The sequence below is a fragment of the Stenella coeruleoalba genome (genome assembly GCF_951394435.1).
Source record: "Stenella coeruleoalba genome assembly, chromosome: 19".
Taxonomy (NCBI): domain Eukaryota; kingdom Metazoa; phylum Chordata; class Mammalia; order Artiodactyla; family Delphinidae; genus Stenella; species Stenella coeruleoalba.
The window spans coordinates 12,358,543-12,386,164 of NC_137165.1; the positions used below are offsets into that span (position 1 = coordinate 12,358,543).

General features: G+C 49.9%; 1 protein-coding gene across 1 annotated transcript; it reads left to right on the forward strand.

Annotated features, from left to right (window-relative positions):
- Window positions 1-4,038: 4,038 nt before the first annotated feature.
- TRPV1 (transient receptor potential cation channel subfamily V member 1) lies at window positions 4,039-27,599 on the forward strand (the record flags this gene model as incomplete). The annotated part of the gene is made up of 15 exons (XM_079904320.1): window positions 4,039-4,340; window positions 5,097-5,251; window positions 5,326-5,478; window positions 5,856-5,996; window positions 6,142-6,440; window positions 7,306-7,485; window positions 10,037-10,195; window positions 11,457-11,552; window positions 12,950-13,020; window positions 16,070-16,235; window positions 16,654-16,720; window positions 19,559-19,881; window positions 20,787-20,914; window positions 21,525-21,640; window positions 27,427-27,599. Exons 1-15 carry the CDS (start codon window positions 4,054-4,056, stop codon window positions 27,597-27,599), a joined length of 2,514 nt encoding a protein of 837 aa, XP_079760446.1. The 5' UTR covers window positions 4,039-4,053.
- Between the last annotated feature and the right edge of the window lie 23 nt (window positions 27,600-27,622).

Sequence of the window (27,622 nt, forward strand, 5' to 3'; positions counted from 1 at the left end):
GTTTTGCTTGAGTGCCAGAGGGCGCCCACAGCCCATCCCTGTCAGTGCGGAGCAGCCGCAGCCCGGGGAGAGGCCGTGGACCCTCACGGAGGGAGGCAGGGGAGGCACCTCTTCTCCCCACAGCAGCTCCACTCTCCCTTCGAGTGGAACGGCCTTCGAGCTCGCCGCGCCTGCTGGGTCTGGGGTGTGCCTGCGTCTAGCTGGTGAGTCCCTTTTGTAGTTGGATGTTCGCTTTCAGAAACATCTAAAAGCGTTGGACAGCATAGTGAGCTGTCAAAAGCTGGGGTATACCTCTTCCCAGCTGTGTGACTACGGGCTGTTCAGCTAGCCTCTCGGCGCCTCACTCACCCCATCGGAAACCTGGGGATAATAACAGTGGCTTCCTCAAAGCCCATGGTGAGTCTTAAGTGGTACTGGAGTCGCAGGGCACTTATCCTAGCTAATCGTGAGCGCTTGGTAAGGGATGGTGGAGGTTGCTATTATCACTGTGTCTCATCTACACCAGAGGCATCCTGGGGTGAAGAAGCTCTGGCTGCTGCAGAGGCCAGCGGTTTGTGGCTGGAGGATTCAGTGCGTAGTCCTCTCTGGAGTGAAGGAGCGCTGGGCCGGCAGGCGGGAGCCCTGGGTCCTTGTCTAGCCTCCACTCTCTGTTTTTGGTAGTGTTCCTCTGGCTCTTCATCCATGCGCTGCAAACCCAGCTCTCCATCCCTCTTTAGGAGATGCTCAGTAGGAGACGAGAATGATCAAGGCCGGGTGCTAGACCAGCTCCCAAAAGCCCGAACAGAAGCCAGACGCAGATGGATGCTTTGGGCAGAGAGGGGAGGAGGAGAGCTGTACCCCAGGATGTCACACCTGGACTGGGGAGAGGGGAAGGGAGGCCTCTCCCAGGTGATGGACAGTGTCCTTCCTGGCTCTAGAGTTGAGAAAGACCCAGAGGCCAAACCAGGCCTTTGCTGGGCAGAGTCTTTTCTCGAGACCATCCTTTAGTCCAGATGGGTGAATTTGTGAATCTTATGTAAAACAGAAGCACCATCTCCATCAGACACCCCAAACCGCGGTTGGAAATTCCCCCAACTCTGTAGAATGTTTGGCTCTGACAGGTGCATTGCCATGGGGCGCACGTGCTGGGCACACCTCAGGCCTGGCAGTGCAGACTATCTTGTCCCTGTTCATCCCCCCCAGCCTAGAGCAAATGGCCTCTTAGTTCTTGTCCCTCCCTCTGTCCTGGGAGAAGCTTGGTTTCCAGTACGGAATCAGGTGCAGGGCCTGCAGGGCAGATTCAGGGTTTGTTGACTGACTGACTGATAGCACTGTGTGGGCTGCTTCATGCTTACTGAGTTTGGTTAGATTTGGACCAGTCAGAGAATGAGGCAAAGCTGCAAGAAAGAACAGCACTGAAAGGTTTGTTGAGGCTCCTGGCTAATAGGTGCTCTCTTGTTGGGCTGTTAAGAGCTGCTAGTTGGGAAGCAGGTTTATTTTTGGTTTTGCAGCCAGCCTTATCCAGAGGGAGACATTCCTGGGAGAGCCAGGCCTGGCATATGGCCTGGACCTGATTTGTGTCTGTTGTGGGGTTTTGAGCTTCCTGGGTTGCTTGTTTTGAGCAGGAGGGTGCTACAGGTTTGGGGCTTCTGAATGAAAGGGCATTGTCCCCACCTGCCTGGCCCCAGGGCTGGGAGGGCCTGGTCTGATTGGCCCCCAGCTCTTGGTTTGAGGTCTGGGGCTGATTTTCGTGACTGAGAAACAGCCCTGAGCCTTCCGGTGGGGGTGGTAGAGTGCTAGAGAGACTCAGGGGCCAGGCTGCCTGGGATCAAATCCAGGTTCCACCTTTTACTAACTGTGTGACCTCGGGTAAGTAATATAATTGCTCTGTGCCTCAGTTTCCTCATCCGTAAAATATTTCCCTCTTAGAGATGTGAGAATACAGTGAGTGAATGCCTGTAAAGTGTTAGAACAGTGTTTTCCTTTGCACAGCATGGGCTCAAACACATCAATTCCTCTCATTCTCATTAGCCTCCCGTGCCTTTTAATCGCCAATACGATCCCCATCCTATGAACAGGCCTCGATGGGAAGCTTCTCATGGCTTCCTACCATCTGAGCAGTAATGTCCACATCTTGTTCCTTGGCATTCAGGGCTGACAGCCATCTGGTTCTGACCCCACTGACTTCCTCTTCATCAGCTGCTCTGGGGGTCTCCATCCTCTTCCCTAGTCCCAGCCCAGCCTTGTTCCATTTCCAGGCCCAGCTCATCTGTCACCTCCTCCACGAAGACTTCTTCAGCACCCCGGGCCCTGCTGTGGTTCCCCTGCCCCAGCCAGCACCTGGTTTCTGTCTCCGATGGGGTCTCAGTCCTCTCTGTGCCCCCAGCACAGGGCTGGGCACCCAGTAGTGTCAGTGGATGGGTGTTGAATGATGGGATGCACACAGGGGTGTTGGTTGGAAGTGGAGCTTTCTGTGGCCGGGCATACTTCCTGCAGCAGAGTTTCCACCTAATGGATGAATCAGAGAAAGACTCAGGCCCTCCTGAATGCAGAACAACAGGCAGGAGTGGAAACGAGCCTGTAGTCATCGTCTGTCCTATTCACAGGATGCGAAATGGTAAGGCTGCCTCTTTTTCCGCGTGGATCTGGGCATCAGATCATAGCCGAGTTATTGTCACAGCCCAGCCACGTGCTCTGAGTTCTCACTGCCTGAACTTTCACTTGAACATGCAGGCTTAAGAAGCCTCCCATTCCTTCAATGGCTGTTTTCTGGAATCCGGCCACTGCCGGAACATGAATCTCTCTAACTTCCTATGGAAATGGGAGCCAGAAGGGTCTGTATCTGATCTCACTCCTTTCCCAGCACAGCTTTTTTTTTCATAAAGACATGGATCTGGTAAGTGCCCTGCCCAGGTGGAGTTCACGGGGCAGGGTGCGGAGATAACAGTTAAGCATAGAAATTGCTAGACTGCATGGTGGACGGTGCTAAGAGGGCTGTGAGGAGGGATGAAATGAGCTGGGCCCCTCTGGAGCGGGAGGGGAGCAGCACGATGAGTGCAGGGATTAGGGGACGTGTAGGAAGTGGCATCAGTGGGGAGGTGGCATCTGAGCGGTGGTGCGGTTTGGACAGGAGGAGAAGGAGGAAAAAGCACCCCATGTGGAGGCACTGTGGAGGCCAAGGTCCCTGAGATGTGGGACAGCGCTGGGTATCAGGGAGTGATGGTGCCCAGTCGGGAGGGGAAGAGTAGGAAAGGAGGTTAAGAAAGAGTGGAAAACAGTATCAACAGCAGTTTACAGCCATAGGTGCTGGCACCAGCTGCCAGTGTAAGTCCAGGTGTTCAGGCCTAGAAGGCCCACCGGCGCTGAATCACTTAAAGTCTAAAAGTTCAGGGCCAGGATGCTTGAAATATACTAATTTCACAAAGATGACAAAACGTGCAAAAAATCCCCTGCAAACTCAACAGCTGCAGCAGCCAGGTCGAAGAGCAAAGGTAGGAGAGTGCGTGGCTGATGAGGATGGGGGGGTGACACACAGCACCCAAGGGCCCATGCAGTGTGGAGTGTGAGTGCCGGTCTCTGCCAGCAGCCACCTTGCTCCTGGGGACGCACACTGCTCGGCTCTTTGGGGCTGAGCCGTCCTGAGCTCCTCCCCAGATGCACAGCCAGAGATTAGCCTCTCCTCCTGTTTCCCGTATTCTGATCTTGGAGGGAGGCAGAGCAGTGGTTATCATTCCTACTCTGCAGACAAGGCAACTGAGGCCCAGAGAAGAGGAGGAACCATCCATCCTGATGGTTCCAAGCTGGGGGCTCATTCATCCCTGGAGGCTGCTGGCCATGGGGCTGCTAGGCCTGCTCCCCCTGAGGCCTCTGGGGTGGGAGGTACAACACCCCTGAAAGCTTCCTTTCTGGAAGGCTGGGGGCAGGAGCTGTCGGACTTCTGGGCTGTCCTGCTTCACAGGGGCCTTTGCAACAAGGGCAGTGGGGGCTGGGGTCATGCAGCCCTCCAGCTGGGAGCAAACCCGATCTTGGTGGCTGCCCACAGGCCGCCTCTCGGGCCACAGAGGATCTGGCAGGATGAAGAAATGGGAGAGCTCAGACTTACGGGAATCTCAGGACCTGCGTCAAGAGGACTCCTGCCCAGAACCCCTAGATGGAGACCCTAACTCCAGGCCAGCTCCAGCCAAGCCCCACAGCTTCCCTGTGGCCAAGAGCCGCAGCCGGCTCTTTGGAAAGGGTGATTCGGAGGACACATCCCTCATGGACTGCTCTTATGAGGAAGGTCAGCTGGCATCCTGCCCGGCCATCACAGTCAGCCCTGTTGTCACCGTCCAGAGGCCTGGGGATGGTCCCACCTGTGCCAGGTAAGCTGCATCTGGAGCTCAGCCTCCCTCTCCACCAGGAGCCTAACTGGCCCAGCTGGCTGAGGCCCCAGCCGTGGAGACACCATGTGATACTCGAGTTTATGGGCTGAAGGTCATAGAGCTAGGGAGCTGGGGGGCCTCCAGAGGTCGCCTGGTCCAGCGTCTGTACTCATAGGACCTTCAGGACATGTGGCCACACATGCTGGCATATATGCTGATCCTAGCTGCTGGCTGATCTCTGGGTCCAGGCTTAGAACGCTCACCAGCCCTAATCATGAGGACTAAGTTGGAAGGCTCAGGCGCAGGATGCTTTTAGACAGAGTACAGAACAGTTCCAGTGAGAGTGCACCAGGCCTCCCACCTCCTCCGAAGCAGGACAGGGACTGCACAGGGCTGGATGACTTCTGTGGCCCTGTGAGGATGCTTTTTCACTTAGCAGAGGCCAGCCAAACCCCTGCCCTCCATCCCCTCCAGGCTCCCCCAGCCTCTGAGCAGGCAGAGAAGTGAGTGGCCTGGGTATTGGAGGAAGTGGAGGCTGCAAAGACTTTCTAGATGATGCCTACACACAGGGTGGGGACACAACAGGGGTACACGCGCCCCACTGTTCCCTGTTACAGCCTGGACTGAGCGGTGGGTTTTGTATTGTGTTTTTTCCCCTTTTGGTTTGCCTCGGGGTTTAGTTGTGCCCCCTGACAGGCTCTGAAGGCCTCAGGGCTGAGACCAGAGTATGAGACGAAGGTGTTTTCTGGCCCTTAGGCAGCCATCCCAGGACTCTGCTGCCGAGAACCTCAAGCTCTATGATCGCAGGAAGATCTTCGAAGCAGTGGCTCAGAATAACTGTGAAGAGCTGGAGAGCCTGCTGCTCTTTCTGAAGAATAGCAAGAAACATCTCACGGACAGCGAATTCAAAGGTGGCCCGGAAGCCGCCGGGTCCCGGGAGTGGCCCCGCCATGCTGCCTGCTCTGACCCCCACTTTGTCTTGCAGACCCGGACACAGGGAAGACCTGCCTGCTGAAAGCCATGCTCAACCTGCACGACGGGCAGAACGACACCATCCCCCTTCTCCTGGAGATCGCCCGGCAGACAGACAGCCTGAAGGAGCTGGTCAACGCCAGCTACACGGACGGCTACTACAAGGGTGAGGGAGGCCCGGGCCGGCATGGCTTTGCCCACAAGTTTGCCTGGATCCAGGAGGGCACCGTCATGCCCGGGAAAGGCTCTGAGCTCCTTACTCCCTGTCCAGCCACTGAGTTGGGATCTCCTGGTCCTGGGGGTCCCTGCACCCCCCACCCCCACAATGACTCGGTGCTCCTTACACTTGGGCCATTTTGATTCCTTCAGCTCCCAGTCTGGTGTTCCCTGTTCTGGGGGTCTCTACTCCTGCCTCAGGGCCTCCTTGGGCCTCCTTTGGTGGGGGGTCATGCTGCATGTTCTGCCCACGCCCACCGCCGGCACCTGTCCGGGCAGCCCCCGCAGGACGACAAGCACAAAGCCAACAGCACGCGTCCTCCACAGGCCAGACGGCACTGCACATTGCCATCGAGAGACGGAACATGGCACTGGTGACCCTCCTGGTGGAGAACGGGGCCGACGTCCAGGCCGCGGCCAATGGAGACTTCTTTAAGAAAACCAAAGGGCGGCCTGGCTTCTATTTTGGTGGGGAGACCACGTGGTAGACACTTGGCTTTTTGATGATTGCTAAGGGGAGGTTTGAGGTGGAGACGGGGGGAGTTGGAGGCTGGGTGGTGCAAGGGCCAGTCTCTTCCTGGGGAAGCCCACCGCTTGCCTGTGTTGGCTGCAGGTGAGCTGCCCCTCTCCCTGGCTGCGTGCACCAACCAGCTGGGCACCGTGAAGTTCCTGCTGCAGAACTCCTGGCAGTCGGCCGACATCAGCGCCAGGGACTCGGTGGGCAACACTGTGCTGCACGCGCTGGTGGAGGTGGCTGACAACACGGCCGACAACACCAAGTTTGTGACGAGCATGTACAATGAGATTCTGATCCTGGGGGCCAGACTGCACCCTGCGCTGAAGCTGGAGGAGCTCACCAACAAGAAGGGGCTGACGCCGTTGGCTCTGGCCGCCAGCAGTGGGAAGATCGGGGTAGGGAGGGGGCATCATGCCTGAGCAGGGGGTGCTGTGGGAGGGGCCTGCCTACCTTCCTAAGCTTCTGACATCGCCACCACGCAGAGCCCTGGTGCTGCCCCACCAGCCTGTAGAGGGAGGGCAGGGGGCATTAGAGTCAGCCAAGGGAATTGTGAGATGCCGAGCAGAATTCATCAGCTCACACGTGGCCGTTTCTGATTTCCAACTCTGAGCATCACCGACAAGACACAGAATGGGGGTGGCGCGCTGGGGTCTGGGGATGGGGGTGGGTTGATCTGAGGGTGAAATGGAAAGAGAAGCTGTTGGTGTTTTTTCATGGAAGATAGGACTTTTGGGTGATATGGGGTCCTAATGGGGTGGGGCAGGCCCAAGCCTGTGGACGATGTCAGGCCATGGAAGGCTGAAGGTGGGGCTGGGCAACTGGGAACTGGAGGGGAAGGGGCTTCTCAGTACCAGAGGATTCTGGGAGCTTGACTCTGTTCATACTGAGTCTCTTAGGATGAGAACATTGGTTTTATAACCTTTATAACCTTGGTTTTATTTCTTGGATTTTATTTCCTTCTGGCTTGAGGTTTTCTAGAGTGGACCACTGCAGTCCTTCACTGTGAGATGGGAGAAATGGGGGGCCAGGTGTGATCAGGTGATGGGTCCGATGTGGCTGCAGTTGGGGTCTGAGGCAGTGGGAAGTTGATCTTGATGGTGGTCGGGAGGCTGCTAGATGGGGGTGGGGCTCTCCTGGGGCTTGGGTGGGGTCTCCAATGGGCTGGGAAGCAGAATTATTCTTGGAGCAGAGCTGGTAGGGAATGCAGCCCGTGCAGGGCCCCAGGCTGGCCTCTAACAGGCTCTTGTATCCCTGCGGCAGGTCCTGGCCTATATTCTCCAGAGGGAGATCCAGGAGCCCGAGTGCAGGCACCTGTCCAGGAAGTTCACCGAGTGGGCCTACGGGCCCGTGCACTCCTCACTGTACGACCTGTCCTGCATCGACACCTGTGAGAAGAACTCAGTGCTGGAGGTGATTGCCTACAGCAGCAGTGAGACACCTGTGAGTGGGCTGAGGCTGGGACCCAGCCAGGAAGGGCTTCGGGTCTCACTGCACCCCAGCCCCTACTCCCGCTCCCTAATCTGGCTCTGGCCCCTCCCATCAATGGAAACCTGCTACCCGGGGCCTACACCCTGCGGTCTCATCTCCCCATTCATTCCCACCGAATGTCTTCCTGCATCATACAGTCAATATATGATAATATTCCCATAAAACTTAAATATTTCAAAAATACATAGACAAGAAAAGAATCCTCCTTTTCTACCATATAAAAACATGTAGCTTCATTTTGTTTATATAAATGGGATTATACTATATATAGTACAGAACAACCATGTTTTTCACTTAGTGGCATGTTTTATTGTTTAAATTTTTAAATTTTTTATTTTGGCTGCGCTGCTCGGCTTGCGAGATCTTCCCCGACCGGGGATCGGACCCGGGCCCCCTTCAGTGGAAGCACAGAGTTCTAACCACTGGACCGCCAGAGAAGTCCCTGTAGATAGTTTTCTATCAGCACATATGAGTCTGCTTCATTAAAAAAAATTACTGCAAGTATTCCATAGAAGGAATGGGGTGTAAATATCCACAGAATGACATTTGAGTTATTTCGTTGTTTTTTTTTTTTCCTACTACAATGCTACCGGCCACTTGGCATGGGTTTGAGAATTTTTCTATGAAGGACACCTGGAACTGGAATTGCTAAGTCAGAAAGTATGGCCTCCAAAAAGATTTCATGAATGTACTTGCCCACCACCCATGGGTACACATCTACTTGTGTCCTTGCCAACCTGGGTATTACCAATCTTTTTTTTTTTAACCTAGTTTAAGCCCATGGAGCCCAAAATGCTATCTCATTGATGTCTTAATTCTTGTTTTCTTGCTTACCGTGAGGCTGAGAATTTTTTCATGTGTTTTCAACCATTCATATTTCTTTGGTAGATTTCCTGTTCCTTGTCCTTTGCCATCTCTTCTACTGGACTGTTTGCCTTACTCTTTTAGTGTGTAGATGCTCTTGTTATGAAATGAATTGATCCTTTCTCTATTGCACGTGTTTCAGATATTTTATTTTCTCCTAGTCTCTTGCAAACTTCATTTGCATCATTTGCTTATACAGAGTTTTCATTTTGAGAGTCGAATTGGTTAGACTTTTTCTTTCATAGCTTTTGTGACTTGTGTCTTGCTTTGGAAAGCCTTTTCCACTTCAAGATTGCACATACATCTTCCAATACTTATATTTAGTTCCTTTGTAGGTATTTTATGTTTGGCTTTTAAATTTATCAAGAATTGATTTTTGTGTATGTGTGAGGTAGGTGTCTTACTTATTTTGTTTACAAATGCGGGTCCCAATGCCACTTAATGAAAAGTTTATCCTGCCACCACTGCTGTCCCATCTTTCTAAGGTGACAGGTGCTCCAGGCCCTGAGGCTGACTTTGGGGGCTGTAGTCTGTGCTGTTGGTGATGATGGGCTGCCATGATGTCTCACAGGGCAGAGGCTGCACTTACAGGGGCAGAATCCAGAGGAGGGAGAGGCCTGGCTTGCTTTGTTCTGTCCTGTCAGCTCCCACCTGGGCTGCCATGCTGAATCTGGGCCTCTGACTCAGAATCCCTGATGTAAGTGTTCCCAGAGGGCTGGCCCAGGTAGGAAACCACCTCAAGAAGGACTGGGGTGTTTGGCCTAGAGAGAAGGCTCTGGGGCCACGGCTGCCATCTGCACATCTCTGGAGGCTTTCAAGGTCTGGAATGCAGTACTGGGGTCCCGAGTGCAGAGCGGGGACCACTGGTGGGAAGCAGAGAAGACCAACTTTACTCCAGAAAGCAGAATTTCCCGACAAGCTTCTTGGGGCAGCAGAGAGCTTCCCATCCCCAAAGGTATTCAAGAAGACACTGAACATGGTCCTTATTTGGGGAGCTCCAGCTTGGGTCAGAGTTGCACTCAATGGCCCAAAAAGGCTAGGATGACCTGATTTTGGCTCATCCACATCCTAGGAATACTTGAACTTTACAGAGAGCTCATTGATGTGAGACTTTTGCCCCAAAGCAATACTTGTAATGGTGGTATCCCAGGCACTGGGCCCACTCACGGCAGGAAAGACTTCCCCGTTCCCTTCAGTCTCATGCATAGGTGATTGCCACTCCCACCTGGATAGCCTGTCTGACTCAGGGCCGGAAATGGGAGAATTAAGGAATTCAAAGGCCTCTCCCTCAGCAGCCTCATGCTAAGCTCTGCCTGTGCCAGCCTCTTCCCGATACTGTGGGAACAGCAAGGATGTAGGCTCTTGGGAGAGCGTTATTACAGAGCGTGGGCGTAGAATGTCGGGTGACACTGGTACGCTCTTGAGTGTCAGGGGCTCTTAGGGTCACGTGTCCAATGTCACCCTTTGTTCACTGCACAACAGAGACACTGAGGCCCACGGGGGGGCCACGTGGGGAGCCGGCTGTGACCCTCGGCTGCCGCCCGAGCTGAGGGCGTGGTCCTGCAGAGACGTGGGTGTGATGTGGTCCTGTGAGACGGGTCCGGGACGGGTGAGCCTCACTCCTCTTTGCTCCCCTTAGAATCGCCATGACATGCTCTTAGTGGAGCCGCTCAACCGCCTCCTGCAGGACAAGTGGGACAGATTCGTCAAGCGCATCTTCTACTTCAACTTCTTCATCTACTGTCTGTATATGATCATCTTCACCACGGCCGCCTACTACAGGCCTGTGGAAGGCCGGGTGCGCCTGGGGCTCGGGCCTCTGCGGGGGATGAGGGGAGGGGGCGGGCGTTCCTATAAGACCCCGAGACCACGGGCCCAGGCCAGACCCTGGAGACATGGAAGAGTCACCTGGAGATCTTACGTCCTCCCTCTCCTGGTCGTCTCACCTCCCTCTCCTGTTCTCAGCCCCTCCTTTAGCCTCCGGGTTCTGAGAGGCCGAGCCTGTGGTCGCTGAGGTCCCTGATCGCAGGGGGGCAGTACTAGGTTAGAAAGGATGCAGGAACTGGGGCTCCAGAAGCACCTCTCCGCTCGTCTGGGTGTCTTCAGGGTCCCAGGTGGCGTCATCCCTGAGCACATTGCCAGCCCTCTCACCTGCCTGCTTTTGTTCACTCACTTGCACATTATTCATTCCCTGGACATATACTTCGAGGGCTTCCTCTAAGCCAGGCCCTGGGTTATGCATCAGATTAACTGAAGACCAGACTTTTTCCGCTACGCTACCGGGAGCCATAGACTCCCTCAAGTTTCTGAACTGAGAACTTTCCATTCAGTATCCAAGCACTTAACTTGCTGCCTTTATCTCCAGGTTGCCTTGCTTGTAAATTTGGTTGAAAAACTCAACTTCCTAGTTAGGTGCAACCCAATTTCTATACAACTATTAAGGCCATCTAATGACTTTATTTTAAGAGAAACGAAATGTGTGCTCATGAGACAAGCTAGTGAACTAGTGCTTATGAAACATGGATGATAGGCTGGAAGGAAACCCACTCCGGAAAACTGTGGCTGAAACACAAGGACGACACACACACGTGCGTGGGCGCACACGCGCGTGCGTGTGTGTGTGTGACGGTGACGTCTCTCCCTCCACCATCCGTGGGGAACCTTGACAGTTCTGGGAGACCAGGCGTTCGCCATAGGCTGTGGGAACAGCAGGAAGCACATGTCATTGGATCTGTAAGGGTGCCTCCACCTGATGCCACCACCGTCCTCCCAGCCAAGCAGAGCTCCAGGTTAGGACATCATCCAGGAGAGAGCACAGTACAGTAAGGACACTCCTCTCAGCAGCTGGAAGCTGCCACTTTGGAAATCAGGTCCCACAGAGGGGCCTCCTTGCAGGTGTCCCCATAAATGCATTGTCTTTATTTGTGTCTCTCTCTCCTGATGGAGGCTGAGCCTTTCCAGAAGGGGCTGGGTCTTAATCGCAGGGCTCTGTACCAGGTAAATGTTTGTTGAATGAATGAATGAGTGAATGGAATCACTAACTTCTCTGCCCTTTGCAGCCTCCCTTTAAGCTGAAACACACCGTTGGGGGCTATTTCCGAGTCACTGGAGAGATTCTTTCTGTAGCAGGGGGAGTCTACTTTTTTTTCCGAGGGGTAAGCATTCCTTCCAACTCCGTGAGTTTCCACTATCACCAAAACAAAAAGTCAAGAGACTCACTCAGCGCTCACCCACTTTTTAATTCATCAGCCACATAATGGCCCTGATAGAGGAGCTTAGAGATGCACAGGTGAAGATGAGATCCCTCAGGCATTCACAGCTGTGGGAGGGTGCAGGTTTGCCCAGTGGGTCCCTGCAGACCCAGGGCAGTCATGCTTGAAGACAGGCAGTCAGGGCTCCCCACTGAATGTAATATTTAATTACAGAGATAGAGTGGAAGCCTATTAAGAGACAGGATCATGACTAGTAGTTGTTTAATTAATTGAAACAGCCCATTATAGCTCTGAATAATGAAAGAAATCTATATGTAAACTGGAACCATTTTAACTAAAAACTCAAACATGCATATTCCTTGGCCATTCTTCTAATATATGTGGAACCACTGTTGCATGTACAAAGGGACCTGAATGCAGAATTTGAGATTATTGTGATTTTTTCCTTTAATCTTTTTTTTTTTTTTTTTGCGGTACGCGGGCCTCTCACCGCTGCGGCCTCTCCCGCTGCGGAGCACAGGCTCCGGATGCACAGGCTCAGCGGCCATGGCTCACGGGCCCAGCCGCTCCGCGGCATGTGGGATCCTCCCGGACCGGGGCACGAACCCGCGGCAGGTGGACTCTCAACCACTGCGCCACCAGGGAAGCCGCCCCTTAATCTTTTTGATCTAAGCTACACCTCTTTTTTTTTTTTTTTCAGTAACTCACCTTTAAGGAGTCTTTCCAAATCACTGGACTCTGTCTTCACAGAAACAACTGTTTCTGTTTATTTTCACCCTCCTAGTTTATATTTTAGTAAAGTACAAAGCTGCAGTAGCAAGTGCAGTGGGCAAAAAGCATTATTGGCAAACAGGATTAACCATTGGGAGGGCAAGGCGGGTGTGGGTGTCCTGGAGGGGAGCATGCACCGTGGGCATCAGCCAGAATGTTTTCGGGGGGTGGAGAGCACTGGTTTATCCTGGGGAGTTAGTTTGGTGGAGGATGGTTAAAGAATTTTTACTGTAATTCAAACTTCTTTAAGAAAATTAGGAAGAAAAAGTACAAATTAAAAAGAAGGAAAAAAAATCACCCAATTCCATCACAAGCACAGCAATTAATAACATTTTGGTGGTTTTCCTTCCCATCTTTGCTTCTAGGTATAGCTGTAATTCCACTCTATTTTAAAAAAATCTTCCTGACCGAGTACATAACATTACCCCATTAGCCTGACCCATCCTGTTTCACTGTCTTCATTATCTTTGCTTTGATGCACTCCCATGGTCCATCGTGGCTCCATTTAGGAAGCATTCTGGGCGCTCACCATTTAACCTTTCCTGGGATCTCACTCTGTTTACCTGCAGATTCAATATTTCCTGCAGAGACGGCCATCACTGAAGACCTTATTTGTGGACAGCTACAGTGAGATGCTTTTGTAAGTGATACTGACTCTTATGCCTCTGTAGCAGATAGCATCTTTTGGGCATGAGACCTGGGGTTACAGCAATCAGCTCATTCTCACTCATTCTCTCACATCCGCTGGGCCTGGCACATAGTAGGGCTTCATAAACATGTTGAATGAATGATGGAAGGCACCCAATAAACGTTTGTTGGGTGAGGAATACTGAGGGTCCACTCTGTGCCAGGTATGTTCCAGGTGCTAGGGAATTTCTTTTAAATCTGGCACATCTGAAAATATTTCTACTATACCTTCACGTTTGATTGATAGTGAGGTTGGTTATAAAATTCTTCTAAAATTGTGAAGATATTTCTCCATTTTTTCTTTGCTTTCAGTATGAAAGGCGACAAGTCCAAAGCCATTCTGATTCTGAATCCTCTTTTAAGACCTCTTTTGGTTTTTCTCTTCCTAAACCTATAGTATCTTCTGTTTATTCCTAGTGTTTGGAAACTTGATGTTTCTTGATGCAGATTTGTTTTTATCCAATATTCTGGGTACTTAGTGGGCTCTTTCAATCTCTAAATTTATGTCCTTTATTTTTTTGTATATTTTCTTGAATTATTTCTTGATCTCTCTTCTGGAACTCCTGTGATTTGTATATTGAACCTCCTGACTTCGTCCTGAACTAGTTCTTACATTTTTTCACTTGTGTTCTCTTTATTTTTGGCTCTTCTTTCTGGGAGGTTCAAATCAATTTTAATTTCTGTTCTTTCTAGTGAGTTTATTATTTTTGATATCATGTTTTTAATTCCTAAGTGCTCTTTTAAAAAAATTCTATTTGTTCCCCCCCCCTTTTTTTTTTAAGTTTATTTATTTATTTATTTTTGGCTGCGTTGGGTCTTTGTTGCTGCACATGGGCTCTCTCTAGTTGTAGCGAGCCGGGGTTTCTCTTTGTTGCAGTGCGCGGGCTTCTCATTGCGGTTGCTTCTCTTGTTGTGGAGCGCAGGCTCTAGGCGTGCAGGCTTCAACAGTTGTGACTCACAGGCTCCAGAGCGCAGACTCAGTAGTTGTGGTGCACGGGCCTAGTTGCTCTGCGGCATGTGGGATCCTCCTGGACCACGGCTTGAACCTGTGTCCCCTGCACTGGCAGGTGGATTCTTAACCACTGTGCCACCAGGGAGGCTCCTATTTGTTCCCTTTTATTACACTTTATTCTTGTTTCATGGATGCAATATCTTCTTTTGTCTCTCTACGACTATTAAGATAGTTTTTGGTAATTATTTTCCTTTTGCATAGCTTTTGTTTGCTCCAAATTGTTGATTCCCATTTGCTTGTTTAGTTCTCTCTTTCATGTAGAGGCCGTTCTCAGAATATTTGGAAATCTTTGATGTCTGCTCATGATTAAGAGTGGAGGACTGAAAAGCTGGTTGGAAGCTCTTAATGTATGAATGGGGCTTATCATTTTTTTTTTTTTTTTTTTGCGGTACGCGGGCCTCTCACTGTTGTGGCCTCTCCTGTTGCGGAGCACAGGCTCCAGATGCGCAGGCTCAGCGGCCATGGCTCACGGGCCCAGCCGCTCCGCGGCATGTGGGATCTTCCCGGACCGGGGCACGAACCCGTGTCCCCTGCATCGGCAGGCGGACTCTCAACCACTGCGCCACCAGGGAAGCCCGGTGCTTATCAATTTTTAGCTGCATTATAGTCTGGTCTAGATAAACAATTTGTTGGAGAATGTCCAAAGTCAATCTGTTGGATCTTTTCAATCTCCTATCCGGAGGGAAGAAGTCTAGCTGCCAGCTTCCTGAGAGCTGAGTGGAGAAGAGGGCTTTACGTAATGTCTTGTATAGAAATCACACAATCTCCTGTTTTGGGTAAAATACCAATGCTTTCTTGGGTGTCTGATGAAACCGGGTCCAAAGACCCTCTGCTTTATCTTCTTCAGAGACAACACCTCCACTCTTACTCACGTCAGGTCTCTTCACCTCCCCTCGAAAGCCTTTTGAGTTTCCTTGACGAAACGAGTTGGTTCTCAGGTCTCCACACTATGGATTTGGCTTTCTTGGGTCTGCTAGGTCAGTTTCCATTTGTTCACTACGTCCCAGCTTCCAGAATTCTTAGGTGGGGACTCCATTTGCTTATGTCAGCTGGCGTCAGTTCTTATTTTGGCCAAGGGTCTGCAGATGCCGAGGAATAGTTTTTCTTTGCAGCAGAACTCCAATTGACGAGCCAGTTTAAGGACACCAGTTTTCAGGACACTCACATCAGCACAGCGGTGACTTTTTGCTGGGTTCTCACACACAAATGGGAGGTTGGGTGGTCAGTGCAGGCTTCTGTGTTAATGCAGCTGTTGGGCGGGCACTTCCGGGAGGAGGCCATGATGAACAAGGAGACCTGGGACGAATAAGTAAAGAAGGGACCACTGAGCAGACCCTGTCATAGGATCGTCGTAGGATAATGATCATAGGATCATCCAGACGTCCTCCAGCCTGTCCAAGGCTCCGAATAGGGCAGCCCTCACCAGACTAAAGAGTGAAAGGACATCTTCCCTGGCTCCTCACCTGAGTTTGAGGGTGTGACCAGCAGACTCTACCTGTGGTTCTTTAAGAGAGCACAGCCTAGACCTCCTCAGAGGCCTAGGCCTCCCAGGTTCTCTGTTGTCTGTGAGGTTATTGTTCCCAGGGACTGGGCAGCGAGGCTGTTGGAGCCTGTTTCTCAGCCTTTTTTCATTATTGCCTTTTTAGAACATTTTTTTCCTAATTGCCCCTCCCATAAAATCTCCTACTGCAAATGTACTATATATGCGTTTATGTAACTGTATTTGTATCTGTGTTTTGTGTGTAAAAAGGATAAGATTTTGCACATGCAACACCCCCTCCCCCTGCCCCCCGAACCGATTTTTGTCTCTTGGGAGCGATACTCCTCCCACTGAGACTCATGGGCTGAAGGAGGGAGGACAGCCATCCCCAGCTCACCCGTGGCCTGGGGCTGTGCCTCTGAGGAGAGGTCCAGGCATCTGGGGTCTTGTCTGTGAGGGTGCAGGCCCCCCGGTGCCCATGGACAGGGCTTGCTGTCCCTCCCCCGTCAGCTTCGTGCAGTCGCTGTTCATGCTGGGGACCGTCGTGCTATACTTTTGCCACTGCAAGGAGTACGTGGCCTCCATGGTTTTCTCCCTGGCCATGGGCTGGACCAACATGCTCTACTACACCCGCGGCTTCCAGCAGATGGGCATCTATGCTGTCATGATTGAGAAGGTGGGTGCCGGTGCCGGAGCGGTTCTCCGCAGAGCCCGTTTACCTCCTGAGTGTGTGGGACCCGGTCTGGGGAGTTGTTGTCTGGGGAGGTGCTGCTTTAAGACCCAGTTTTGCAGAGAATTCCCCAACAATGAGGCAATCTGGCCTTGACCCAGGTGTGGGGGGCTCCCCTGAAACTTGACCTGCCACATGCCAGGCCCCCCTCTCCCACCAGAAAAAGGCCCATGGGCGGGGGCGGGGGGAGCTGTGGTGACTCCCTCATGACACCTGAGCTGAAAACCACCAAACCAAACCTACCTGTCTGTCCTCTGATTCCACTTGGGCTCAAGATGAACCCCCAGGCCGACACAGTCCTGGCCCTTCCCTTGGCCCCTCCCGGGCCTTGATTTGCTTCTGACAAGCCTGCTCTCTCCCGCAGATGATCCTGAGAGACCTGTGTCGCTTCATGTTTGTTTATCTCGTTTTCCTATTTGGGTTTTCCACAGGTAACGGGCTTGGTCAGGGCTGGTGGGGGGCAGGGGGTCCCGCTGACCTCAGCTTCCTGAGGACCCTGCCGGGCTGGGTGGGGAGAGGCCCACCGGGGTGTGTGCCTGCAGGTGACAGAGCAGATGGACAGTGAATACACTGAAATAGTAGGAGAACTTAGAAATTGATTCATAAAAGATTTTAAGTCATTTTAGAGGTATGAAGTGCTGCTTACCTATAGTATAGCTGCATTTTGGCTCAATTAAACTTTTTAAAAATTTTGATGTTATTTCAGAAAAGCCACAAGAATAGTACAAATAACTTCTCTATAGTCTTTACTCAGATTCCCCAAATTTTACCACATTTAAAAAAATCACTTTCTCTCCCAGCTACACACACACACACGCGCATGCGCGCACACACACACACACACACACACACACACACACACTACACCATACTTAAAAGAACAGAGTGAGTTGCAGACATGATCAGTCCTTTAGTGCTAAATACTTCAGTGTGTATTTCCTAAAAACAAGAACATTCTCTTACCTAAACACAGCATAATGATCAAAATCAGGAAATCAATATCAATACAGGACTATTAGCTCATTTCCAGCCTTATTCAAATTTCACCAATTGTCCTAAAAATATCTTTTACAGAAATGAAAATCCCAGATCACGCATTACATTCACTTGTCAAGTCTGTTTGGTCTCCTTCAGTTGGGAGCAGTTCCTCAATCTTTCCTTTTCTTTTGTGATCTTAGCATTTTTATTGAGTAAAGACCAGTTTTTACAATGTCTCTCAGTTTGTGTCTGTCTGATGTTTCCTCACAATTAGATTTCGGTATACATGTTTGGTCAGAATATCAGTGAAGTAATGTGTGTCTTCCTTATATCAGGAGTCCCGTGATGTCTGTCTGTCCCATTTCTGATGATAACTTTGTGGTTCTTTTTTTAGAATTGAAGTATAATTGATTTACAATATTGTGTTAGTTTCAGGTGTATAGCAAAGTGATTCAGTTACACACATATATGTATGTTTTTTCAGGTTATTTTCCATTATAGTTTATTACAAAATATTGAATATAGTTCCCTATGCTATACAGTATATCCTCATTGCTTATCTATTTTATGTATAGCAGTTTGTCCCATACTCCTAATTTATCCCTCCCCTCTTCCCTTTCCCCTTTGATAATGGTAAGTTTTGTTTTCTACGTCTGTGAGTCTGTTTCTGTTTTGCTTATAGATTCATTAATATTATTTTTTAGATTACACATATTAGTGGTACCATATACTATTTGTCTTTCTCTGTCTGACTTACTTCACTTAGTATGATATTCTCTAGGTATATCCATGTTGCTGAAAATGGCAATATTTCATTCTTTTTTATGGCTGAGTAATATTCCATTGTATATATATATACCACATCTTCTTTATCCATTCATCTGTCAATGGGCACTTAGGTTGCTTCCATGTCTTGGTTATTGTAAATAGTGATGCTATGAACATTGGAGTACATGTGTCTTTTTGAGTTAGAACTTTTGTTTTTTCCAGATATATGCCCAGGAGTAGGATTCCTGGATCATATGGTAGCTCTATTTTTAGTTTTTTAAGGAAACTCAATACTGTTTTCCATAGTAGCTGCACCAATTTACATTCCCTCTGGTGATGTTACCTTTGGTTACCTGGTTTTGGTAGGTCTACCAGATTTATCCGCTGTCAAGTTATTATCTTTCCCTTTGTAATTGATAAGTAAATTGTGAGGTGATGCTTTGAGACTGTAAATATCCTGTTTCTCATCAAACTTTCACCCAGTGATTTTAGCATCCACTGATGGTTCCCACCTGAATCACCTGATCCTGTGATGGTTGCCAAATGATAATTTTCTAATTTATTCTTTCTACGTTTGTTAGCTGGCATTCTATTGTCTGGAAGAGCTTTCCCTGCAGTAACATAATGGAAGGGGTTTCCATTCTCCTACACTGATTTATTTATTTACATCAGTAGGGCCTCTTTGATTCTTTTGTGTGTGTGTGGATTCTCACTTTGTTAAGTGGGTTATAACTCCTTACTATTATCATTTCTTTTCATGCTCAAATTCTCCAAGAAATAGTCATTAGGGGTCCCTTGCAGCTGGCTCCTGTGCCCTTTTGACACACCACATCCTTTTCTTAGCAACTGAGTCCTGCTTTGATCCCCATCTGAGTCCTACTGTTACATGGTTCACGTGGTATCCTGTCTGGGAGTGATGGGCAGCTTTGACTGGAAGGGATCTCATAGGGATTAGTGTGGGCTCTGGCGCTTGATCTGAGCCACAGGAGGGGATAAGGCCAAGGGGGTTATGCAGTAACCATGGGGCACAACTGCTACAGAAGCTCTCAGGCTCTGGAGTATCTCTCCCAAAGAAGAGTACAGAATGCAGCAAGAAGCCATTCTGATCTGAGCTGCTTAGCCCCCATGGTTCTGGAATGGGCTGGCTCTGGGCTGCCCTCTAAGGGGCACAGGCAGACAAAGGTGTGACTGAGAAAGTAGATGCGGACCCAGGGCTGACATGTAAGGTTAGGCAGCTTGTGTACTGCACACATGTGACCGTATCACATTGTGCATATATACTTATTTTCGCATTTTTTCCCCTGGCAGATGATGATAAAACTTTTCTATTAATAAAACAGTATATTATGACAAACTGATAGTTTTGAAGAAGGGAGTGCTTTTAAAAACAAAAATCACACAAAGGTTTCTCACAGCCAGGCCAGAGTTCCTGCCGCAGACCCATCCTGGGGGTAGTGGGTGTGCATGTTGGGGAACCTGGGGTCTTGGCTTCCATCCAGCCACATGTTCCCCATGCCCTACAGCGGTGGTGACACTGATTGAGGATGGGAAGAATGGCTCCGTGTCGGCTGAGTTGACGTCGCACAGGTGGCGAGGTCCTGGCTGCCGGCCGTCCGACAGCTCCTACAACAGCCTGTACTCCACGTGTCTGGAGCTGTTCAAGTTCACCATCGGCATGGGTGACCTGGAGTTCACGGAGAACTATGACTTCAAGGCTGTCTTTGTCATCCTGTTACTGGCCTATGTGATTCTCACGTACATCCTCCTGCTCAACATGCTCATTGCCCTCATGGGCGAGACGGTCAACAAGATCGCACAGGAGAGCAAGAACATCTGGAAGCTGCAGGTGGGTGCTTGGCGGGGTGTGTGCAGCACGAGGGGATCCCCTGCACGCTTTGGGGAGGGTGCAGAGAGCCTAGCCAGGCCGCGGGCTCAGGCAGCAGCCTCTCCCTCAGTTGGCTCCCCCTGGCTCCTCCCACAGGGGTCCCTGCCCAGGGTCACCAGCGGGTGTTTGCAGACTCTGTGTCTACTGTGGGCTGGGCAGTCCCTGCGGGGAGGAGATGGAGGGTTCAGCCCCACGGGGGTGCCTGTCGCAGAGGAACTCCATCTAGAGTGGGCACCAGAGACCAGACTCGGGAAGCAGCTAATATGGGATGGGCCCTGAGAGCTGCATCTTTGAGACACCTGGTCTACATCTGCCTTTCCAACTAATGATAAAAGCATCATTGTTATTAAGTAGCACTGGCTCTACACCAGGTACTGTTCTAAGTGTCTTACGTACATGCTCTCTTTAATCCTACAGTAATGCTACCAAGAGGGCACTCTCACTCTCCCCGTTTTTGGGTGAAGGCACGAGGCATAGAGAAGTTAGGTATCTGTGTCCAAGGTAGCCAGGACTCGGCACAGGCAGTCTCACCCCCGAGCCTCTGCTCTTAGCCACTATACCACGTTGCCCCTTTGTGAGCTCCTCAGGGGAGGAACTGGGGCTGGCACACTCCATCCAACTCATGGTTGCCCTGCCCAGACCCGGAAGGCACCAGCAGCGCCTGTGCAGGTCTGAGCTCCATCCATGGAATGTGCACCCGCCTGGCTGTGGGAACCAGCCTGGTGCAGAGGGTTCTGGAGGTCCGGCTCGGAGGCGCAGGGACGGGGAGAGACCCTGCAGACGCTGATCTTGGCAGGTGACACTGGCAGCCAGGGGCGGCTCCTGGATGAACCCTCTGCCCCTCTGCCCTTTGTGTCGTCCTGCAGAGAGCCATCACCATCCTGGACACGGAGAAGAGCTTCCTTAAGTGTATGAGGAAGGCCTTTCGCTCAGGCAAGCTGCTGCAGGTGGGGTACACAGCTGACGGCAAGGACGACTACAGGTGGTGTTTCAGGTAATTCCCAGGCAAGAATCAAAGCTTGGGGAACTTGGGGGCTAAGCTATGGATATTGGGACCCCACAGAATCAGCTGTGGGTACAGAGGCCTAACTCAGGGCTCACCTGTGGGCCTGGGGATTCACCCAGAGCCAGCTGTGGGTACAGGGGCCATTCCAGGGCTTAGCATGGGTATGGAGGACCCACCTGGAACCAACTGTGGGAACATAAGCCTTTCTCAGGGTCTCTTGGGCCCAGTCATGAACATAAAGGACTCTCCCAAGGCAGCTGTAGGTTCAGGGGCTGCCCTAGGGGTTGACTGTGAGCATAGGGGCCCCACCATAGATCCCAGATGGTGGGATCCAGACACGAAATACTGGTAAATGAGGTGTCCAGAAGGGGTCACCTAGCGATCAGGGTCGGAACCAGGAATCCAATCTTTAAAGTTCCTGGGTCCCACAGTGTGGTCAGAGAACTCATCTTCAGGGGTGGTGTCCAAAAGGCAGGCCCCTCTGCGCCTCCTCTCGCCAGCTGTGTCTCCCCATCCTGGTCTACGGGTGTGGCCTGCGGGGCGGGGAAGCTGGCCGTGGACCACCAGCTCCCTGCTCCCTCACCTCCTCCCCTTGCAGGGTGGACGAGGTGAACTGGACCACCTGGAACACCAACGTGGGCATCATCAATGAAGACCCGGGCAACTGTGAGGGCATCAAACGCACACTGAGCTTCTCCCTGCGGTCGGGCCGAGGTGAGGGGAAGGTGGGCAGTTGAAGCCTTGGGGTCCCCCACTCCTGGAGCAGCCCCAGGTGTCAGCCACCCACATAGTCATGGGCGCTCCCGTGCTCTCTCGCACGCCTGCGCAGCCCGCTGCTCCGTGTGCCCGTGCCCGCTAGCTCTGCACGCCCCCCTGGTTGTCAGTGCCCCAGAGGAAGCCGTCAGCCCACGTCCAGCCTCTCCGTGGGTGCCCTGTCTCCTCCTGCCCAGTCCTCACACCCAGCATCTGCCTTCAGCTCCGTGAGGCTTACGGACACAAACAGGGACTCTCACCCGGCCCAACACATCCAGGCAGGCAGAGGAGGGAAGAGTGGGAGGAGAAGATGTACACCTTGAACAGAGAAGCCCCGTGGAAAATCACTACCAGAAAAAGTCCTTTCATCATTAATAGTAAACATTTTAACAGTGGACATGAAATGAAAGGTCCAATGGAAGATATTTACCTAAAAATGAGGCAAGCCTAGTCTTATATTGAAGTCTTATTTTGAGTTATAATTACAACCCTGCACTAAGTCTGTTTTTCTTTTTTTTTTAAGTTGTGGTAAAATATATATAACATGAAATTTGCCATTTCCATCATTTTTTTCAAAGTGTACAATTTGGTGGCATTAATTATATCCACAGTGTTGTGTAAGCGTCACCCTTACCTATTTCCAAAATGTTTTCATTCTTCCAAACAGAAACTCTGTACCCATTCAGCAGTTATCTCCATTTCGCCCTCCTCCCAGCCCCTCTATTCTACTTTCTGTCTCTATGAATTTCCCTATTCTAGGTACTTCGTATAAGAGGAATCGCACAATATTTGTCCTTTTGTGTCTGACTCGGTAATGCTCCATTGAATGTATATACCATATTTTATTTATCCATTCATCTGTTCCCTGACATTAGTATTGTTTCCACCTTTTAGCCTAGTGTGAATAATCCTGTGAACACTAGTGTACAAGATTCTTTTTGATTTCCAAATATCCAGTCTTCTGGGTGGTAGTAGAACTGCTGGATCATGTGGTAATTCTAGGTTTAACTTTTTTGAGGAGCTGCCAAATTGTTTTCCAAAGCAGCTGAGTCATTTTACATTCCCAGGAGCAACGTACCAGGGTGTCATTTCCTCACCTACACTTGTTATTTCCTGTTTTCGTTTTGATTATAGCCATCCTAATAGATGTGAAGTAGTATCTCATTGATTTACATTTCCATAATGACTAATGATTTTGAACATCTTTTCATGTGCTTATTTGCCATCTATAGATATTCTTTGGAGAAATGCCTATTCAAGCCCTTTGCCCATTAAAAAAAATTTTTTTATAGGAGTCCTTTGTAACTTTCGGATATTAATTCTTTATCAGATATATGATTTGTCAATATTTTCTCCTATTCTGTGAGTTGCCCTTTGATGTACAAAACGTTTATTTTGATGAAGCCCAATTTATCTATTATTTTCCATTGTTGCCTATTCTTTTGGGGTAATATCCAATAAATCATTGTCAAATCCGATGTCAGGAAGATTGTCCCCTGTGTTGTTTTTGTTAGTTTTTTTTTTAAAGAGTTTTGTAGTTTTAGTTCCCTAACATTTTTAAGTTGCTATAAACCTTGGACTGTTTCACAGAGTTCTGACTGCATTGGTTCTAAAGTTTCTGCCTTTTTAAAAAATGTTTTTGTGGAGGCATGGGTGTTTAGAGCGGCCTACTTTGCCAATTTGCTGATGTTGCTAATTCTTTTCTTTAATTTTTAAAAACAAATTTATTTATTTTATTCATTTATTTTTGGCTGCGTTGGGTCTCGGTTGCTGTGTACAGGCTTTCTCTGGTTGCGGCGAGCGGGGCCTACTCTTCGTTGCGGCGCACAGGCTTCCCATTGTGGTGGCTTCTCTTGTTGCAGAGCACGGGCTCTAGGCACGCAGGCTCAGTAGTTGTGGCTCACAGGCTCTAGAGCACAGGCTCAATAGTTGTGACGCACGGGCTTAGTTGCTCCTCGGCATGTGGGATCTTCCCGGGCCAGGGCTCGAAACTGTGTTCCCTGCATTGGCAGGTGGATTCTTAATCACTGTGCCACCAGGGAGCCCAATGTTGCTAACTCTTAAATGAACAAATGAATCAAGTGTTGATAGTTTTTTTTTTTTTTTTTTTGGCTCGCTCGGGGAAAGGGCATGATTTTTCAGGCAAACTTGCCTGTTAGCATGACACTGCATGTTGAATATTGCTTCATAGAGAAGCTCATTTTTTTATATTGCACAAACTTTAAAAAGTATACTTTATTGAGATGTAATTTACATACAATAAAATGCACACATTTTAAATGCACAGTTTGATAAGTTTTGACAAATGTACACACTCAGGCAACCACTACCCCACTCAAGATACAGAACATTTCCACCATCCCAGAAAGACCCTCATGCCCCTTTGTAGTCAATTCCACCCTCCCCATCCCAGGTAACTATCTAATTTCGATCAGTATAGATTAGTTTTATATCAGCTTTTGTTTACCTGAAAATGTTGATTTCATCTTCGTGTTTGAAGGATATTTTCATTGGATATAGAATTCTAGGTTAACAGGGGTTTTTCTGTTGTTGTTGTTTTTAATTTTAACACTTAAACTGTGATTCTCTGCTGTCCTCTGGCCTCCATTGTTTCTGATGAAAATTCACCCGTAATTTGCACTGCTGTTCTCCTGTCTGTAGTGTGTCTCCCCACCCTCCCCCCACCCCCGCCCCCAACCCCAGCCCCGGCTGCTTTCAAAACATTCTCTTCATCTTTGCTTTTCAGCAGTTTGACTAAGATATGCTTAGGTTTGGTTTTCTTTGGTTTTATTCTGCTTGGGGTTTGCTGAGCTTCTTGGATCTGTACATCAATATATTTGGAAACTATATACACTTTGCTTTAGTCTCCCTATCTGCTCCTTTTACATGCATGTTAGACCATTTGATATTGTCCTGTGGGTTTCATTTGTTCATTCCTCCTCAATTTTTTTCTATTTCTCAAATTTGATAATTTCTATTGATCTGTCTCCAAATTCATTGACACTTTCCTCAGTCATCTCTAAACTGCTATTAAGCCCGTCCAGTGAATATTACACTTCAAGCGTTAGGCTCTTGGTTATGGAATTTCTATTGGGGTCAGTTTCTACTGACTGTTTTTTTCCTGGCTGTGAGTCACATTTTTTTGTTTCTTGTATGTCTAGTAACTTTAAATTGTATACTGGGCATCGTAATAATATGTTGTAGAGACAGTTGATTGAATTTTTATCCTAGTTGGCAGTTCAGTTACTGATGAATCACCTTGAACTTGTGTAGGCTTAGTTGTAACCTTCATTGTGGGAGGCCTGTGGAAATTCCAAGGTATTTGCCAATCCCATCAAACTTGTAGGACTCAACCTCCAAACTGTTTCCCCTGTGGATCTTGTCGGGGCTTGGTTAGAGGCTTTTTAGGGTGGGTCTCGAGTAGATCTTACTTTAGTGTGTGTACAGTAAGTAGGGTATTTCTGGTATTTTAGCTTGATCCTCAGAGTAGAAAAAGGGTGGTGAGGAAGTCTCTCCACTGGTGGGGCTGGATCTCCAATATCCCTCAGTACGGCTCAACTTCTGGTGTCTCTGTCCCACTTTCAACCCCATAGCATCCGCTGTCTGAGAAGCCTGTGCAAGTACAGCCCAACTGTGAGCCAAGGACTTGGGGGGACCCCACCCCAAAGACTTCTGGACCTCTACCCCTACAGCTCCCTTCTTCCTCGTCTCCTGCACCCTGTCCCACAGATTCTAGCTGCTTCGGCTGCTCAGAGGCACGGCCACTTCGGCTGCTCCCTTCTTCCTGAGCTCAGAGGCACTGCTACACTCTGCTTAGACTCCAGCTCGCTGCACTGTAGTCTGAGAACTTGTCCCTAAGCAATACGTTAGGGCGATCACAGGGCTCACCCTGTGAATCTCACTTCTCTCAGCAATTGCAGCTTCTCAGTCTGTTGTCTTATGCCTGAAGACGTTTGCTGCATGTATTTTGTCCAGTTTTATGATTGTTTATAGCAGGATGGCTAGCCCAGTACTAGATACTCCATCAGAGCTGGAAGTGGAAATCTATTTTATTAAGAGGCTTACTTTTGGAAAACTACTCAAGGGCTTCATCAGTGTTCCCAAGGGCCTCCTGCAGTCCTATACTCTCCCCACAAGTTTCATTAGAAGCGCTCCCCGTGTCATGTCATAACACTTATTATCTCTTTTTCGGTTGTTAACTGGTCCAGCTTCACCACAGAGCCGTTCAAAGATGGCTTTGCAAGGGATTCGAGTAGTTTTCCAACGTTGCCCTCATTGATTTCATGAAACCACACACCTTTTTACAAGATCTGCTGTTTCACTTTGCAGTTGATTTGCACTGTGTTTGCATGACATTGTTGGCTGTTTGAGGCATTGCACGTTCACTATGCTATTAATAAAGACATTGATCCAGTGACAGGGATACACACACACTCATGTTACTTGGGGAGGGGCTAGGAGATGGTTAGAGGATCCCTGGTTTCACACCTATGCTTAAGTAGGGAGTATTTCCTGAGGATTTTGCTTTCCTATACAACCTCGTAACAGTGGAAACTCCCATAATGAATAATCAGATTATTCAGGTAACAGGGAACTCTCCCCACCCACATAGCACTAGTGATTGGGAAGGCATGAGGGAGCGCAAGAGAGAAAGGGCAGGGAGGAAAGTGGTCAGTAGCTGAGCTAGGGAGAGCACGTGAGGGGGTCTTCGTATCAGGACTGTGGGAAGCAGGCACTGGGAGCCCCATGCCTGCTTTGAGGGCCCAGGGACTGGAGCTGGGCCAAGCGGTCTCTGAGGAGGGGTATCCCCACCATCCAGCCAGCCAGAAGATGGTATCTTCAGTGAGCACCTGGCCTGTCTCCCCGTGGAGGCTTCCTGCTTCTATGCCTTCCCTGAAACATCCTCCTGGTGCTTGTATCAGGCTGTGGTGAACGGGGGCAGGCCAGTGTCAGCCTGCGGGCCCAGGGGAAACCCGAGGCCTGGAGAATTCAGCTGGGAGGTCACAATGGGCCCAGCCTCCCACAATCCTGATGCCTTTGGGATGTGACCAGTGCAGGACACCAACAGAGGAGCCTGAATTGTGGCCTGAGGGCCAAAGGTGTGAATTTAGGCTGGTTTTCTAGAAAGATCAGACCCAAGATGGCCAGCCAGAGGCAAGCAGAAGGAGAGCACGTACAGCTGTTCCTCTTGGCTGTCACTTCTCTGAGGTTGCTGGGGGGAGGGAGGGGCTGGAGATCGCTCTGGGGGGTGACAGTGGGTCCTCCTCAGGGGCTTCCTTGGATTTCAGGCCACACATGAGAGCCCACTTCAAGGCCCAGTGTCACCATGGTTCCCTTGGCATTGTTCCCAATCTGCTATTCCCTGGTGGGGCCTGAACCCCAAATCCTCATTCTTTGGCTGGGGTTCATCACCCTGCAGCTGACCTGGTGTGGAGCCGCTCCCAGGGCAGCCCCAGCATTGCTCTCCCTCCCACGTGGGCAGGGAGGAAACTGAGGCTGAAAGCAGCACCGGAAAATCCTGAGGCCACAAGCAAGTCAGGGTGGGGTCGAGGAGGAGAATTTAGGAGCTGCCAGAGCAGATGAGCCTCCTCGATCAGGTGAGGAAAGAGGAAATGGCACTGATCCCTGTGTTCCGGAAGCACCGATGTGCTTGTGCCCCCTTTTATCTGGAGGGTGGTAAGGCCAGCAAACGACTGTTTGGTATCGTTTTGCTGCTTCCAAAGCAGTAATAGTGTTTCATCTTTCAGCTGCAGGGAGGAACTGGAAGAACTTTGCCCTGGTTCCCCTCTTAAGAGATGCAAGTACTCGAGAAAGACACCCTGCCCAGCCTGAGGAAGTTCATCTGAAGCACTTTGCAGGGTCCCTCAAGCCAGAAGATGCCGATATCATCAAGGATTCTGCTGCTTTAGGGGAGAAGTGAGGGACCACACAGGGTGCTCTCAA